Source organism: Ascidia mentula, chromosome 4 (genome assembly GCF_947561715.1).
Source record: "Ascidia mentula chromosome 4, kaAscMent1.1, whole genome shotgun sequence".
NCBI classification, from domain to species: domain Eukaryota; kingdom Metazoa; phylum Chordata; class Ascidiacea; order Phlebobranchia; family Ascidiidae; genus Ascidia; species Ascidia mentula.
This window is the reverse complement of record NC_138569.1, coordinates 17,431,437-17,449,561: the sequence shown is the minus strand read 5'-3', so window position 1 is coordinate 17,449,561 and position 18,125 is coordinate 17,431,437. Positions and strand designations below refer to the sequence as shown.

Below are 18,125 nucleotides of genomic sequence, written 5' to 3'. Positions count from 1 at the left end.
TCTAGACATAAATCTCAAAACTGTATAGTACATACCAATAAATATTTCACAGATTGCTTGGTTAATTTTAAGAAGAAACATAAAAATACATTCTTACATATCACACATATGATTAGAAAACTAAATAAATAAAAATAATAATCACTTGCTCACAATGTTACATCACACCCTAAACACATTATGATTCCCTCAAAGCATTTTCTAACATAGAATGATAAAGATCCTCATTGATTCCATCATAAAAAACTACTGGACCCAGGCTGTTTGGCTCAAGACCAAAATGATCAACAGCCAGCATTCCTCTGCAATGGAAGCCACTAAGTTCCATCACAACCTTTTCTTCAGTTGGTTTGTACCCCACATTTGGGTCAATGGCTATTGCCATGGCATACGCATCACATAAAACAAGACCTTTACCATATTTATGTTTTCCTTTTGTGAACTCAAACATTGGTTGCAATATGGATTTTGCAAATAAATGTTTGGGGCCAAGTTTAGAGCATAACCAATGATCTGCCTCATCCCAAGGTGTGGGGTGTTGGGTTGTAAGCTCATAATCAATAATATGTACAGCACACATTGGGGAGTATTTCTTAAGTGTGATCCAAGCAGCTTCTGGGTCAAAATGAAAGTTGAATTCAGCAGTAGGGGAGACATTCCCTTTGGCGCTTCTAGTACCACCCATAACATAAACTTCCTTCAATCTTGTTGGAAGAGTTGGATCCATTGAAACAGCAATCGCCAAGTTAGTCAGCGGCCCAGTTGCAACTATCTTCAATGAACCAGAATATTCTTTGGATAATCTTATTATGGCATCAACAGCATGTTCCTGTTGCAAATGCTTGAGTAGCTCAGGAGAAGCAGGTGGGTAAATATCTGGAACACCACCCATTCCATCACTACCATGCACATATGAAGAACCTGCTGGTAACATTAGAGGCACCAGTGGGTCTTTGCAGCCCTTGTATACTGGGACTGACTCCAGAGCACTAAACAGTTTCAAAATTCTGAGATTGTTCATCACCACATTGTCCAGAGGTGTGTTTCCACCGACACATGTTACAGCTACAGGTTTTACCTTATGGCGACTACTTAGCAGAAGCATTAAAGCTATGGCGTCATCACTTCCAGTATCACAGTCGTATAAAATATGTGTACACATAATAACAAACTTTCTACAAAAATAACTGCGGATCTAATAAAAACACATAATGTTCAATAACACGCTCGCACAAAACCGTGATTTCGGAATGAAGAAAAACTTTCCCGCCATTTGTTTTGCAAAAATGGCAGCAACCCATGCAAGTCGAGGCCCGTTGCCTCGTTGTAGACTGGTTGTCAAACATTTTGCAATTTTCGTGTGTATGTTTGAAGACATTTATTTTATTCACTTTCATATAAAATATACAAACATAATTGCACAACGTGAACTAAAGTAAATGCTGGACTCAATACCCCAAAAAAATAAGTTTCTGGGCTTTCCCCAAATAGTAAATGCTGAATAATCAACCCGTGAGACATGAACTCGTCATGACTATGGTCTGGGATAACAAAAGCGTGTAAGTGAGTCCCCATGTCAAAACAAACGCATAACACATCTTTGATTGCCACAAACATGCGGTATCATCTGCCGTAATTGAAAGGTAAGTTGTTTTTATCAAGTTTGGAAAGTCGTTTGGTTTTGACAGACTTAGCATTGGTCAGCACGACTGGTCTACAGTCTACACCCAATGCAACCGACGGCTATTCAAGACTGCAGATAATCCTTGATGAAACTTGGACATCTACTTCCAAAATATTACCAATTTAATCACTTACAGAGGGGGCGTCAGTTTGGGGGCTAATCGGTTTTGGCAAAATGTGAACTTGTCTCTTAAACTGTCACTCCAGGCAAAATGCAAACAGTGGTAATCCAAATAACTATGTAATGACCAGTTTCAAGAGAAAGGTAAATTTTTGCAAAGGTGGCAACATTGTCAATAGTTCAGTTCAGTTAAGCCTGAAGGTCGGCTTTGGATCGGGCTATCACCAGATATATACAAACATGAACTAACTGGCAATTACATTACTCTGGCCATGCCAATCTCTGACACAAAAGATGAACTGTCACTAAATGTGGGTATGTTTTAAGCACAATTACAGAAGAAACATGGCTTTAAATGTCACATCTACGGTCAAACATTGCACAAAACTTTATTTTACAATTTTTGGCACTTATCAGAAACGTAAGTTCTAAATTTTAAGACCACAAAATAATATCACCGAAGTGGAAATGTTGGTTGGTTTGTTATACGTCATCATCAAAGTCTAATGAAGTACTTAAAAAAAGTTAATATTGGGGTGGCACTTACAAATTGCACATTTACAGTTAAGCATTGCACAGAGCTTTATCTTACAATTTTGAGCATTTACCACAAAAATAGGTCATTACTTTAATCCAATGAAAATCTCAACATAAAATCACTTGCAAATTGTAATTACCATTATAATTCAACATCACCACTTTAAACACATTATGATTCCCTCAACGCATTTTCCAACATAGAATGATAAAGATCCATATTGATTCCATCATAAAAAAGTACTGGACCCAGGCTGTTTGGCTCAAGACCAAAATGATCAACAGCCAGCATTCCTCTGCAATGGAAGCCACTAAGTTCCATCACTACTTTTTCTTCAGTTGGTTTGTACCCCACATTTGGGTCAATGGCTATTGCCATGGCATACACATCGCATAGAACAAGACCTTTACTGTGCCAATTCTTTCTTTTTGTGTATTCACATTTGAATTGCAATATAGATTTTGCAAATAAATGTTTGGGGCCATGTTGGGAGGATAACCAGTTATCTGCCTTATCCCAAGGTGAGGGATGACTCAGTACAAGCTCATAATCAATGATATGTACAGCACACTTTGGGGAGTATTTTTTAAGTGTGATCCAAGCTGCTTCTGGGTCAAAATGAAAGTTGAATTCAGCAGTAGGGGAGGTGTTTCCTTTGGCAGTTCTGGTACCACCCATAATATAAACTTCCTTCAATCTTGTTGGAAGAGTTGGATCCATTGAAACAGCAATCGCCAAATTAGTCAGTGGCCCAGTTGCAACTATCTTCAATGAACCAGAATATTCTTTGGATAATCTTATTATGGCATCAACAGCATGTTCTTGTTGCAAGTGCTTGAGTAGCTCAGGAGAAGCCGGTGGGTAAGTATCTGGAACACCACCCATTCCATCACTACCATGCACATGTGGTGCACCAGCTGATAATGCTAGAGGCACCAGTGGCTCTTTGCAGCCCTTGTATACTGGGACTGACTCCAGAGCACCAAACAGTTTCAAAATTCTGAGATTGTTCATCACCACATTGTCCAGAGGTGTGTTTCCACCGACACATGTTACCGCTACAGGATTTACCTTATCGCGACTGCTCAGCAGAAGCATTAAAGCTATGGCGTCATCACTTCCAGTATCACAGTCGTATAAAATATGTGTAGACATTATGACGGTATTGCTGAAAACCTAATGAAACATTTTCACATATTTGATTTGTTTACACCCACAATGACTAAATACGCAAAAAGTCACACAAAATTTTAAATTATTGTGTTTATTTGGTTTTGCATGTTGCAAAAAAGCATAAACGGTCTCATAAAGATACTGGTTACTAAGTTTTAAGCTATCGCAACGTTGAAAAGCCTTTTTCTGCTTCTGAGGCAATTACTACACGTTTCCATGGCCACTTTTCAGGCGCAGTACTCGGCCCGAAGGCCGAAAAACGGAAGTTACGTAGTAAAACGAGGCGCTTTGATGCGCCCCAACTGCCGATCGGTCGGGCGGTCTAGAACTGGTTGCCTAACGGAGTTGAGGCGTATGACAACGCCAACAACGTGCATTTGTCAAGTACAGTACACAGACAAGCCTCGTTAATCCGGACTACTTGGTTTCGACACATGTTGTGGTTTGTATGGCGCGCCGTTTTGAAAAAAAATAACTTTCCGGAAGATACAGTTACGTTGCCGCAAGATAGCTAAGTTGCCGCAACATAGAGCTTAAGTGCCGCAAGATAGATCAAAGTTGCCGCAACATAGATAAGTTGGGCGGGTGATTGGCAGCATTTGTTAGGCGCCCGACCCGTAGGCTATACCAAGAAGAAAACCTGATCGGGATTCGTGACCAGGACATCCTTGGTTCGAAAACAAACATAGTTAAAGTGCTGCAAGATAGAGCTAAGTTGCCGCAACATAGAGCTAAGTTGCTGCAAGATATTTTTTTTTCAAAACGGCTCCCCATAGGTTTGGCGTTGCATCCGGATTAAGAAGTGCGTATAACACGGCCCTGACAACTTTGCGTAAAACTAAACGTACATCTACAACAAACATATATCCATGTTTTTCGGTTCTACGTCAACTAAAAAATGTAGAAAACTGCACGAAAAGTAGCGGCGACCAAAAATGCATTGTTTACATAGGAGAAGGCGCCTTATATTGCAGATATCGAATAGTTTCAAACATAGGAGAATCCACAGATTACGTTACCTCAAAGGTGAGGACAAGGTTTTACATCACACAAAAATATTTCACTGTTGGAAAAGCAAGGGTATATAGCAGCAACGACACTATACTCTGTACTTCGATAGGACGGGGATGGTGCGTTTCTTTGCTCAGTGGCATTAAACAACGAAATTTTTGGTTTGATGTCATAACTTTAACCTCATCTTTCTGTTGATTTTAATTTGATGATTCCAACACTTCTAATTACAACTATATTGCGAAAAATACATTATAGTGGTTGATTGTGGGGAATTAAATAAATCATTTCTGACGCGAACTCGTAGACAACGCCACTGTCGGACAAAAAATGGTACTATGACAAAATAACAGTGTTGTGTTGCATAATCAGCTAATTTAGTCGGTTTTTCTCGGCGGTCTTTACCAGCCTCAAAATTCAATTAACCCACTTCCATCTTTTGCTGTGAGTATGGGCAAAACAACAATGCTAAATTGACGTTTTTTTGTCTTGTTTTCAAAAGTTCATGCATCACGTTAGCGATCATAAATGCAGTAACAACAAGAACACCCTGTCCCAGTAACTGTTGTATTATTACACAACTAAATAAGACATAATATGTCTAAACAGCCGTCATCTGTCTGCAGCTCAAGTTAACATCAAAATCAGTTTGTTGCGCTTGTTCACTTGTTGTCCCCTGTTTATTGCAAAACTATATACTAAACCAGTTTTACAATGTTTTCATTCCTACGCATAAGGCTTGTTGCCAGCACTCGCACGACCAAAGTGCCTTCTATGACGTCACGCAACAATAATCTCGCTTTCTCACGATTTCGTTCGCAGCGGTAAAAATGAGACTTTGGTCAGCTGTATCTCAGAAACCAGTCGTCATGTCAAGCTGCCCTTTTCGTCAAAAATATTTTAAAGTTATGAACATCTCTTGGTTTAATTATTAACATGTTTTATTTTTCCGTGTCATGTGCAATTTAAACGCGACAGCCTACAGCAAATTGCTTCAGCATATAAGTTGGGAAAGCTTCTGCTGTTTGTGCGAAACGGTGCCACCAGAGACTACTACGAGAACTAAAATTTTTTTGTTAAACGTTTTTGCGATCCACCTTGAAGGCTTTCTCAGCGGGGGTGCAACGATAAAAGGCGTAGAGTTCCTATAAGGTTACCTCACTTTAGTTTATTGTCTGTTTTAAGGTAAATAGGACTTGGATCAAAAGATCCGACTTCCTTGTACTTTCTCCAGTAACAAAATATTCTCAGCCGTTCCTTCCAATAAAAATATGTTTATTCTTACAAGCCTTATGAATCCAAACAGTATAGTGTTAGCATTGCATGAGTCTCGTGTAGAATAGAAACAGAATTAGAATGACCAAACACCAGACTGCTGTAACACAAGCAGTCCAGAGCAGAGGAAACAATTTACGCTATCACGTTTCACATAGGAAACAGGATTTACTTGACAATTTAGCTTAGTAATCAAAAAGTCGTGGCAGTTGCAAATGAACGATTGCCCGACCACTGTATGTATATGGCTTGTAATGTAGTATAACCTACTCATGCCGACTCAATCGCGCAGGTTTAAAATAGCAAGAGCAGACGTGATGAATTTACAGCGACTAAAGACCACTAAAGACTTAACATTATGAGGTAGCAGAAATATTTTACTATAGAATTCGAACATTCCACAGTAGATGCAAACTTACTTTAAAAATACAGGTATCTTACAGTGCGGAGAACAGATATTCTATCCAGAAAAAATGATAAGCGGATTAGCTTAACTCTCAAAGTCCTATATCTACCCAACCAATCTCTCGCTACAACGAATTGCTGCTGGAGGTATACTACCAGCATCGGGAACAACTTAGCAATATTACCTGCAGTATATTCAAGAGTACTGGTCTGAGATACATTAGATACCTTTCTTGTTGAGTCTAAGAGGCTACATGATTTATGCCACTTATAAACGCATTGTTTGTCCTTACATATTAAGCAATAGTCAAATGTTGTTCAATTATGAAATTCCTGTTGTGGCATAAACGTACTGTATATACCCATCACGATAGTAAAGGACATGCGACCTGGAGGTTGCAATTTAAAGGATATTTAGTCCATATAATTGAACAACTAAAAATGTACTGATCTTCTGGCATAATCGTACTGTATTTTACGACGTTTCGTCTGCCATGCGGCGAGACTTCATCGGGTATAACGCAACAATTGAATCACACTGAAACACGCAGGGGCACAAAAGAAAAAAAAATGTGCCTATGCGTTTTTGAAACAATAGCTTTAAGGCCAGCAAAAATAAGTGAAACGCCTCGTATTCCTAACCTTTCGGACCAAAGAAAGCAAGCATATTGTACGAAAATATATGGAAATAATTAGTCGGCCACACAAGCAACGTGCAGGCCATAAACAGGTTGATCAATTGCGCACAACTTTATCTGGCTGACGAAAGTACAGCGGTGTGCAAAAAAGGTGCTTTATACGTGTTCATACTCTTGGCCGACAAAGCGTATCCAAGTCAAGAAATATTTCGAACAAAGATCGAGAGGTTTATTCAACGCTGAGGTGTTGCAAACGTGTGAAATATTTTTCGAACGAATAGGTTCTACCTAGTTATGCAAGTCTTGTCACGTCGGTTTAGTGTAAACGTTTACTGATGCAAACGTGTCATTTTGGATTATTAAACATTTTTTTGACACGTGACTCCTAAGCTTGGTTTTAGTGATAATAAAAGCGCCTCCGTACTTTATTTGGCCGGCGCAGTAGAGCAGAAGAGTGCAAAAATGTGGTTACGGGCTGATGCTCTTGGCAGAAAAAGCGTATCCCAAGTCAAGAAACATTTCGAACTGAGATCGAGACGTTTATTGTGTTTTTTGGTGTTCGGTGTTATTTTAAAGGTTGGGTGCGGCTCTACTTAGTTGTGCAAGTCTTGTCACGTCGGTTTAGTGCGAACGTTCAGTTTAGTTGCGTTTACTGGTATGAGCGCCTCGTTTTCAGTTGTTAATCAGTCTTTATTTTGCAACGTGACTCCAATAACTTGAGTTTTTGGTGGTAAGCCGCTAGCAGGTGTTTTAAGCGTTTGTGTCCCAGCAAGTAAATTGACTGTTCGACTTGAGGTAAATTGTTTGCGTGTATGCTTTGGAGTAAACGTTAGGCAAAATTCGGGGTCGCAGCACTAATTTGGGTTAAACTGTTGCATGTAATACAGCAAGCTATTAAAATTTAACAGGTACTGCAAGCTGTTAAAAAATTGTCACTAATTGTTTCTCCCAATTACTTGCGAAGAAGAGAAATAAGGATTGCATGCGTTCTTGTTTTTTTGATTTTGGTGTGGAAATCCAACGCACAAGACGATCCTCCAAATCGTGAGTTATTCATTGTTTTTGGTAATTCGTTCTTTCGCCTGTGGCTACCGCTGGTCAATTAGGTGTAGGTGGATGATTAAGCACAGACTCAAAGTTTAAATAAAAAGTTCACAAAACTTTTTTTTTACCAGCTCCGTTTCCAGACCCCGAATCATTACCGCCCCAACTTGTTGGTAAAGGTAACTTTCCCTGTTGTTCGTTACCTCGTCGATATTAAAAGAACTTCTACTATTATAGTATGTGGAGATCCTCCAACCACCCCAGGGCTGTATTATGTGGGACAGCCACAAGTCCACGTATTGGGAGATTTCGTGACCTACACTTGCTTTCCCAAAAAAATGCATGTCAAATTCGAAAGTACCAATGAGTGTACACTCCGAAAAGGTCAAGATTGGAGATACTCTCAGGACGAAATTCCCATCTGCATTGATGGTGCGAATTCGTAATTATTAGGATTTTGCTTTGAACAAGTCTGTATTTCCATAAAAAGCGTTACCAGTGTATAGCCACTCGATATATATCCCAAATGATCTGTGTATCATCGTTAATGCAAAAATGCGCAGAAACACTCTCGTGGAGCAACGAAATAAATTATATTTATAGAAAACATACGTAAAATAAACAGGAAACGATTTTTCCTTTGATTAATTTTTGCGTTTTTAGATTGAAGTCGGGATATGACGTCAAGAATATTCAAGCATCACCATATCTCCTCGTAAGCTGATATTAATTCCTTCCGCTGTAAAAAGTTATTCGCTATTGTGGTTATAACCATACAACCTTATTATCACTGTACATATTCAATAAACGGATGAAAGAAACAGGTGACATTTCGTCATTTCGAGTAATTGTTGTAAATAACACACAATAAAGCAAGCTATGGAGAAGTCTGGCATGAACATAATAACACCAGTCGCCATTTCAAGAAGATCATGTTTGGTTCGTGTCTTAATAACACAAAATTAGCCGAAACCGTTATACAAAGCAATAACCCAGCAAACACACTACGTTGTTTCGACTTTCACAACGTTGTGTTAGAGTCGATAGTTGGTTACATGCTTGACTAATTTTTAAGTAAATGTCGAATAAAAGTTGAAAAATTTGACGTACAATATGGACGTTAGTTGGATTACAGAAGAACGTAAAAAATAACGTGATTACAACGTTAAACGACGACGTTCAAAAAGACGTGACTGTGGCGTGATTTAAACGTTGCTTATAACGTAGCAGTATGGGTTATATGTAAAGTCAGTTAAAAACCTCAAAGAAACGAAATAAGCACATTGTTTTTGACGAAATATAAACGTTCGTTGATACGTTTCAAATGAACCCGTTTAGAACCAAGATTCGACATTTGTTTTCACGTAAAATAAACGTTGGTTTCATGCGTTTCAAATGAACCTAATTAGAACCAAGATTCGACATTTGTTTTCACGTAAAATAAACGTTGGTTTCATACGTTTGAAATGAACCCGTTTAGAACCAAGATTCGACATTAGTTTTCACGTAATATAAACGTTGGTTTTATACTTTTGAAATGAACCTAATTAGAACCAAGATTCGACATTAGTTTTAACGTAATATAAACGTTGGTTTCATACGTTTCAAATGAACCTAATTAGAACCAAGATTCGACATTAGTTTTAACGTAATATAAACGTTGGTTTCATACGTTTCAAATGAACCCACTTAGAACCAAGATTCGACATTAGTTTTAACGCAATATAAACGTTGGTTTCATACGTTTCAAATGAACCTAATTAGAATCAAGATTGGACATTAGTTTTAACGTAATGTAAACGTCGGTTTCATACGTTTCAAATGAACCCACTTAGAACCAAGATTCGACATTAGTTTTAACGTAATATAAACGTTGGTTTCATACGTTTCAAATGAACCTAATTAGAACCAAGATTGGAGATTTGTTTTAACGTAATGTAAACGTTATAGTTTCATGCGCTTCAAATGAACCCGTTTGTAACTAAGATTGGATATTTGTTTTTACGTGACATAAACGTGGGTTTCATACGTTTCAAATAAACCCGTTTCGAACTAAGATTGGACATTGTTTAAAATGACATAAACGTTGGTTTTGTAGGTTCTTAGTGAAACTCATTGACAATAAAGATTAAACGCTTGTTTTAACGTAACATAAACGTTGACTTCGAACGTTATGAAAATTTATAACAAGGATTTAACGTTAGATTTAAAATGTAAACGTTGGTTTATTGCATTTCGAAGTAACGAACGATGCAAAGACGCTGTTTCGACACGTTGTTTTTTTTACGTGCAGTACACCAAATAATGCAAACGTTAGACAAAACTTGACATCACGTGTTTTGACACACGAAGAAACTGTTGTCAGAAACATTTTTATTTGAAAAATGCCTTCTTTTTGATAGTTTAATTAATAATAATATTGTTTTGTTTTGCGTTAATTTATTTTTCTGTAAAATTTAAACATACAAACAACGCACGTGGTGAAGATTTCTATTCCCGCCAAAATTGCAGATGGAGTTCGCAGTCTCCCGAAAATGTTGCCTCGTGTTTTTGTCCTTTTCATGTTTAACTTGTTTAGGTACTTTTATCCGATGTAAAATAAGGACTGTACTTTTGTTAAAAAATAAATTTAATTTTGCTATATGTTGCCAGGGCCTTTTTCGGACGTTAAGCAACATTAGAGTAACACCTGTTGTGTGTAACAATATTAGGCCTATTTTACATCTGACCTATAATGGACAACATTGGTGCAAGGTAAGTAAGATGTCCATTTCCAAGTAACTGAATCTACGGGTAACTGTGGTGTGATATAACGAACTTATTACCAAAAGTATTCAGTTAATGAGTGTGTATATAACATAGTCATTACCAAAAGTAGGCTATAGGCTATTTTTTTGGCACTTAGTTGGCAAACCTTTTTGCATTGTGTGTAATTTAACATTGTTGTGTTTGAATATCGGAATGGATGGAAGATTTGAAAAAAGAAAGATATATCAAAAGGAATGGATTAAGAGTAAACGCATCAAGAGAAAAAACAAAAAAATACATGAACAATTGTGTACCTATTACAGTACCTCTGACAGCGATGACCTTGAGGTTATACCACCTCTTAGCAAAACTAATTTAAACAAAAATAAAGCTTCCCCATCTTTCCAAAAGGCTGTTTTCCGGCCTAAGGCACCCAGTATTTTTAAAGATGAGCTGCATAACCCAACTTATCATGAACCCCCAGAAAAGTCAGTTGTACCCTTTAGAGAACAATTTGCCAACTGGGTCACTACATACAATGTCAACCATGCTGCAGTAGATAATTTGCTTAAAGTTATGCAGGAGTGTGGACCAGCTATTTGTGTCAGTAATTTGCCATGTACGTGCCATACCCTTTTGTCAACACCCAAACATGTAGATGTACAAATTAAGTCTGGAATGCAATACTACTACTTTGGATTAAGAAAGCAGCTACATTTTATATTGCAGAATGTGAAAAGTCATGCAGTATTTGGCTTGACATTTAATGTTGATGGGCTACCATTGTTCAAGAGCTCAAAATCTTGTTTTTGGCCAGTGCTTGGCAGTGTTGTTGAACTTGAATGTGTATTCCCTGTTGCACTAACATATGGAACATCTAAACCTTCCAACTTAGATTTTTTGACTGATTTTATACATGAATTGAACGAAATTCTAAAAAGTGGATTAGAAGTTGGTGAATGTACATTTAAATTCAGGATTAAGTGCATCATATGTGATGCACCAGCCAGGGCAATGGTTAAATGTACAAAACTATATTCAGGATTCTATGGATGTGATAAATGTTCCCAAAAAGGAATGTGGTGTGGTCGCCTGACTTACCCACAAATTGAAGACATACCAGAGAGGACAGACAACTCATTCAGAAACCAAAGTAATGCAGAACATCATCATATTACATCTCCTTTTTGCCAACTACCTATTGATATGGTAGATCAATTTCCTATTGATTACATGCACCAAGTGTGCCTTGGAGTAATGAAAAAACTTTTGTGCATGTGGATTCGTGGACCTAAACCAGTAAGGTTTAGTGTGCAACATTTAGACATAATTTCAGACAAACTTGTTCTCTTGAAGCCCTATATTCCAGGATATTTTGTGAGAAAGCCACGCAGTCTTAGGGAAGTGGACAGGTGGAAAGCTACAGAATTTCGGCAATTTATGCTTTATACAGGACAGATTGTGTTAAAAAAGGTTCTTCCGAAGAAATTTTATGAACACTTTCTTTTATTTAGTGTAGGTATAAAACTTCTAATTTCACCAACTTTCGTTGAAAATTTTGCTTGTTATGGACATAACCTTTTAAGCAAATTTGTAACGGATTCTGCTGACCTGTATGGCAAAGAGTTTTTGGTGTATAACGTGCATAGTTTGTTACATTTGAAAAGAGATGCTTGTAAGTTTGGGTGTCTTGATGCATGTAGTGGCTTCAAATTTGAATCATACATGCAAAAGCTGAAACGAATGGTCAAATCTGGCAAGAGGCCAATTACGCAAGTTGTTAGAAGACTTAGTGAAAAAATCAAGGTTGATAGCAAAAGTGACCACAAGCAACAAAAAACATATACCAAGGAACCGAATAATGGCTATATTGTGAATTTTGCTCAACAGGGTGAGATGTGCATAGAAATCCTTGAAGCACGTAGCTGTGAAAAATTGTTTTGTCGTGTGTATAATAATGCAAAAAGCTTTTTTCTTGCACCATGTGATTCTAAAAACCTGGGCATATATGTTATTACTGCGGAGGACACTAAAACAGTTGTATTAAAACAAGATGTTAGTATAACAAAAGCTATTGTTTTGAAATTTGGTCATAAATGCATATTTATGGCGGTTATGCATGAAATATGATATCTGTTGTTTACAGATAGTGCTATGTGTGGTATTAAATGCAGGTTCAACATATTTTGTTAAAAATGTTTGTTGTTGTAATATTTGTTAATGAAGAAACAGCTGAAATTGTCCATAACTCATGGATATTTACTACGCAGGAAAAAGTATGTTTGTTCATTTGTTGTCTACAAGTTTGAATTTTTGATTATGTTGTATTTATTTCCAGAACTTGATGTGTTACTGGCCAAAGGTGGGAGCCCGGCAAAAGGCCAAAAAAGGTGAATTGCCAGACGAAGAAAACTGGGGACAACACCCAATAAGGATTTTGTACAAATCAGGTTTGTTCTATTAAAGTTGTAAAAGCTAGCACAGTGCCACTCAACAGCTGCACTGATGAGACCTTACAGGTCGAAACAGTGCGTGTACATACCCTGTCTGCAGCTTTGCAATAATATGGCTTTTTTGCACATATATTGTAATATGTTTTTTTTTAAAAAGGGGGAATTTGAAAAAGCACTGCAGAAATGCAATTTGGCCCTGCAAACATCAAATATGGAGAGCTGTGATGAGATTGAGAGACCTCGAAAAATGCCAAGAAGATTTCTCGATGAAGGTGGGGACACATGACATTCTAATCATAACAATGTAACAAAGTGGTGATCTGTGTAGATGTACCCATATGTACTCTTCCAGATGAAGACATATACCATGAAGTGGGAAAAGAAAATGATAGTAGTAATTTAAGTTTTAATTCTGCAGGTAAAGAACAAAAGTTGTTTGTTTTCGCTAATGAAAAAAAGTTAGTTGATTAGCCTTTAAAAAATCTTTTATTGGCAGGCAACACAAGAAAAAGGTCACTTTGTTCTTCAATTGCTGGTAAGAAGTTTTGCAAAACAACCTGAACTTGTGTTGAAAAAATATTTATGTTTTAGATGAAACCAACTTAAATGAAAATGAAATGATGCAGCATACAGAGGGTATGTAGCAAATTTTTCGTTAGTTTTGCATTTAGTTCAATATTTTTTTGTGCAGCTGTAACAATCCAGACAATTGCAAGAGATATATGTGATATGAAACAAGAGATAAAAATGGTTAAAAATCTCTTGGAAACCAAAGAGGATGAAGATGATGCAGAGTTTACATATCTAAACAAGCCTTTAGAAACATTGGAAGAACTTGAAAAGCTTTTGTTGGAAAAATCCTTTAAAAAGTCATTTGTAAGTTACTTATCTAAGCCTCAACAAAACTTTACACAAACCTTTATCATTAAGATCAATTACTTACGAAGTCTTGGAGGTTCTTCAGTGGGAGATAAGGTAAGAAGAATGATGAGAAGAGTGGGAACTAACAAATTGTGGTCAATGTACAGTTATAAAGGAAGAAAGGGAAAAGATTCGTTTTGCCAATCTTGTACAAACAAGGCAATTATAAGTATGTGATTTGATTATCATGGAAAATAAACATCTTTGTTGTATTGGGTTGTATTAACCACATATAAGATATTTCTGATTGTAGCAAAAAACATTAATGCATTTTTTCTTTTCCACAAAATTTTAGTGGGAGGAAATTATTTATTTTTACTTGGTAATGTTATCAGCTGAAAAATGCCTGCATTTTTTTCCTTAATTGTCACGTATAAATTATGAAAACAGGTCGGGAAACATTCATTTAGCTATGGTAGTCAAATTGTAATGTTATTTGTAGAAGCATGTTTGAGAGGTACGAACACAGATGTCAAAGCTATCGAAAAAGAAATCAGTGAATTTCTTAAACATGCACCAAGGAGACAGGGTGGTGACCTCTACCAGGTACATGTAATTTAGTGCCATTATAGATGGAACTGAAGTGTAAAATGTTTTTGTTTCATTTTGTTGAAATAAAAGTCAATATTTTCCATTTTGAAAATAATAACATATTGTCCCAATTTCAAGTTATGGTTAGAAATGTTGTCACAAAAGTTTCCAAGATATTATTTACAAATTTTAGAAAATGTGTGGAAGTTCGGTTGACACAGCCTTTACCTCAACACACACATATCCGCAAAATATCATTTTTCTTGCTTGCAAAAAATGATATTTTACGGATATGTGTGTATTGAGGTAAAAAAAAAGATATTTTACACGTATGTGTGTGTTGCGGGATTACTTCCATAACACTGTTTGTATTATTTTTGCAGTCCCTGAATTCAAGTTACAGCAGCAGTGCCAGCAGCTCATGCGACACCACTGCACTCCTTTCTTCGGATTCCGAATAAGTATTAATGTGCTGGCTTTGTCTAAATAAATTCTTTCTTGAGTAAGATGACTGGTGTTTCCTTGTTGTTCTGGTCATAACTACGTAGATGAGCAACATACAAAAGAAAACTATGAAGGTTATCAATATAGAAGCCCATGTAATTACTAAATAATCAACGTTTAAATGGTTCGAACCTCGATCTGTTAAAACATGAACTGCAACGTGGGCGAAACGTTGTAACTCAAAGGTGAAAACGCGTCGCTTCAACCACCACTGGAACGCTCGGAAGTATGTTCACAAAACGTTTTCAAAACCAACGCCAAATGTTCTGCAATGATGTACGTCACAACGTAAAACGGACGTATTTCCTAACAAACAAATTTACGTAAACACAACGTTCGCGCAGATGTAAAACAAACGTAGGTTTTTGACGTAATTGTGTACTACGTATTCTCCACGTGTGTTAACAACGTTTTCAAGACATCGTTTCGTATCGTATACACAACGTTTGATTAAACGCAAAAAAACGTTTGTTAGGACCGTGACAGTGCAGTACGTATTCTTAACGTGTGAAATCAACGTTTTCCAAAACGTTTTTAAGACATCGTTTCGAATCGACACTTTTACGTATACACAACGTTTGATTAAACGCAAAAAAAACGTTTGCTAGGAACGTGACAGTGCATTACGTATTCTCAACGTGTGCAATCAACGTTTTCCAAAACGTTTTTAAGACATCGTTTCGAATCGACACTTTTACGTAAAAAAACGTTGAGATCTGCGTTCTCTCAACCAAGTTGTAACACGAAATCTACGTCGAAAGTACGTCAAATTGTTTGCTGGGAATGGACTTCTTACTAAAATTTTACCTTCCCACCAAATTTCAAAATGGATTAGGACCTGTACATTCCATTGACTTGGCCATAGCACAATAAATCTATGATCACATAGCCAATTTGACAGAACAAAAACATGCGTAATATTTCTTAGTCTTCGAAAGGCATTCGATACAGTCCACCATGACATCATCTTAGAAAAACTGTTTCATGTTTTTTTGGGTAAGATTAAAACCTTCCTTGAAAGCTACCGAAATGGCTGGCAACAATACACATAATTACCTATTCTCACTCTAATGTTTCCAACGTGGTGTGTGGCGTGCCTCAGGGATCACCTTTTAGACCCCATTTTTTCTTATATAGCCGATGTCTTTGATTTGCATTGCATTGCGCTTCATCATTTCCCACAACACCATTTGCAGGATTTGGAAATACATACAACTATTGAAATTGGCAAGGTTAATAAATGGTTGCAGTCTAATAAACTTTCAGATAATTGCCAAAAAACCAAGTTCATGCTCTTCTGAAAAAGCAAAAAAATCAGATTAAAGTCAATTTGTCTGCATAGGCATTATTAGTTTCTTTTTGTAAAATCTAATGGTGTCGTGTAAACGGTCAAAAAGTTTGCTTTTGAAGTAAAGTGAGTTCTGCATAATTGCTGGAAATTCAATTGACATTCCGGCACAAGAATGCTGTGATACGAATAAAACACAGAGTGCGAAATGAGTAATTTGTCGCACACCAGAACAGGTAAGGTTTTACAAACTTTATTTATTTAACCAATAACCGAACTCAAAATATCAGCATCGTTGTAGCTGCAGGGAATGTGGCATCACCGTATGTGTTACATCCCCTTTAATACATATAAACAGTCACAGAGGTTCACAAACTCAGACCAGCAGAAAGAATATAGAGAACACAGATTCACAATCCCACACCAACAGCATGAAGCTTGTTCACAGACAGATTTCATATTAAATTCACGGCCATGGATGACCCTATATACTGGACTTCACAATTGCTGCCTTGTCTCCAGACCCATAAATTGCCTATTGTTACGTATTAACTGACGTCATACTCACATGGTTGACATTGGTCACGGAGGACAACGCTTGATTTCAAGTCCGACTGTAATTAGGATTGGCAGTTCAATTTTGGAACATTTTCATCTCGCTACAGTTAATTCCATGTGTGATTTTGATCAAGATAAATTTTCCAACATAATAGTTTGAGAAAAGTTTAAGACATCTTTAATTTGTGTTTTTGCATGTCTAATTTTATCGTCTAACTTCGACCTAAATGTGTACTTTTAAAAGTGGTAGCCTACACAACCTCCACAAGCATCCTGTGTCATTGGAATCGTTACGTGTCGATTATTCACATTTCGCGTGGCACAACTCTTGTCAATTTTTTCCAGGCGTCATTGCACTACCCTTACAATCTGCCGCCGTCAATGCGACGGACAGAGGCAGAGTGAAATTGTAAGTGACAAAGCTCGAACAAGAATATGTGATAAATTGTATCACTTTGTTTCGTAAAGTTAATTCCGCATATTTTTCTTTGTTAATTGATTTCGATTTTATAATGTCATTTGAAACTTCAGAACTTGCGTTATTTGAAGTAACTTGGTTTGAGGCACTGTAAGTAGGCTACATTGGTGGTGTGGCATAATACGTTATGAGAAATTAGTTTGTAAAAAAGTTTAGTGACGTTAGTTTGTGTGGAAGGAAGTTTTAGAATTATTCCTAGTTTGCCAAAAATAAGCGAATGTCAAACTCACAATAAAACGTGTAACAAACGCGTAACACCTATAGACTTACGGAAAATCTTTGTGTCATTTTCCGTATGGTCCTCCCTCACCTGATTTGGCAACCCGTGCACTTTTCACTGCATAGATATCCTAAAAATGTCGTCATTGTGCCTGGGATATTTTAAACATTTGTAACCTGATTTCCGAAGTATCACCGACCTTGTCCAAGGTACGTAAACCGCCTTGCCTGGGGAATTTTCGGTGTTCTTTACCCAACATTAATGCATATGGTTTTGACGGCTAAAAAAAAACGGCGGGCGTCTGTCGGGTTGGAGTAAGTAATCATTGAATTTAGCATAGCATCTCAGACTGAATTGATTCAACTTTGATTTCATTCGATAGTGGGATGGTATCTAAGGATGTTTGTGCAAAAAGCTCGGGACTCGGTTTGCAGCAACATTTATCGGCGTAAGTATGCATCGGAGCAACCCTAAACCGTTTTACAATGGGGGGTATAGGGTTGAAGTGTATTCGGCTCGTACAGCGGCAGCTCAAT

At 37.2% G+C, this 18,125-nt stretch overlaps 3 protein-coding genes and 1 long non-coding RNA gene across 4 annotated transcripts; 2 read left to right on the top strand and 2 right to left on the bottom strand.

Annotated features, from left to right (window-relative positions):
- Window positions 1–69: 69 nt before the first annotated feature.
- Window positions 70–1,234, bottom strand: LOC145899026 (pyrimidine-specific ribonucleoside hydrolase RihA-like). The gene has a single exon (XM_082987738.1). The coding sequence runs from the start codon at window positions 1,160–1,162 to the stop codon at window positions 179–181; it is 984 nt and encodes a 327-aa protein (XP_082843864.1). The 5' UTR covers window positions 1,163–1,234; the 3' UTR covers window positions 70–178.
- A 1,050-nt stretch (window positions 1,235–2,284) lies between these two features.
- On the bottom strand, window positions 2,285–3,497 carry LOC145899022 (pyrimidine-specific ribonucleoside hydrolase RihA-like). Its single transcript, XM_082987733.1, has one exon. The coding sequence runs from the start codon at window positions 3,495–3,497 to the stop codon at window positions 2,514–2,516; it is 984 nt and encodes a 327-aa protein (XP_082843859.1). The 3' UTR covers window positions 2,285–2,513.
- A 4,234-nt stretch (window positions 3,498–7,731) lies between these two features.
- Window positions 7,732–8,709, top strand: LOC145899329 (uncharacterized). Its single transcript, XR_014402482.1, has 4 exons — window positions 7,732–7,888; window positions 8,020–8,067; window positions 8,126–8,320; window positions 8,552–8,709. It is a non-coding gene; the product is annotated as an uncharacterized LOC145899329 (long non-coding RNA).
- Window positions 8,710–11,143: 2,434 nt separating this feature from the next.
- LOC145898210 (uncharacterized) lies at window positions 11,144–15,002 on the top strand. The gene is made up of 11 exons (XM_082986639.1): window positions 11,144–12,527; window positions 12,907–12,912; window positions 12,975–13,009; window positions 13,247–13,361; window positions 13,442–13,507; window positions 13,586–13,624; window positions 13,681–13,725; window positions 13,781–13,965; window positions 14,020–14,179; window positions 14,453–14,556; window positions 14,925–15,002. The coding sequence occupies exons 1-11, from the start codon at window positions 11,213–11,215 to the stop codon at window positions 15,000–15,002; spliced, it is 2,148 nt and encodes a 715-aa protein (XP_082842765.1). The 5' UTR covers window positions 11,144–11,212.
- The last annotated feature ends 3,123 nt before the right edge of the window (window positions 15,003–18,125 follow it).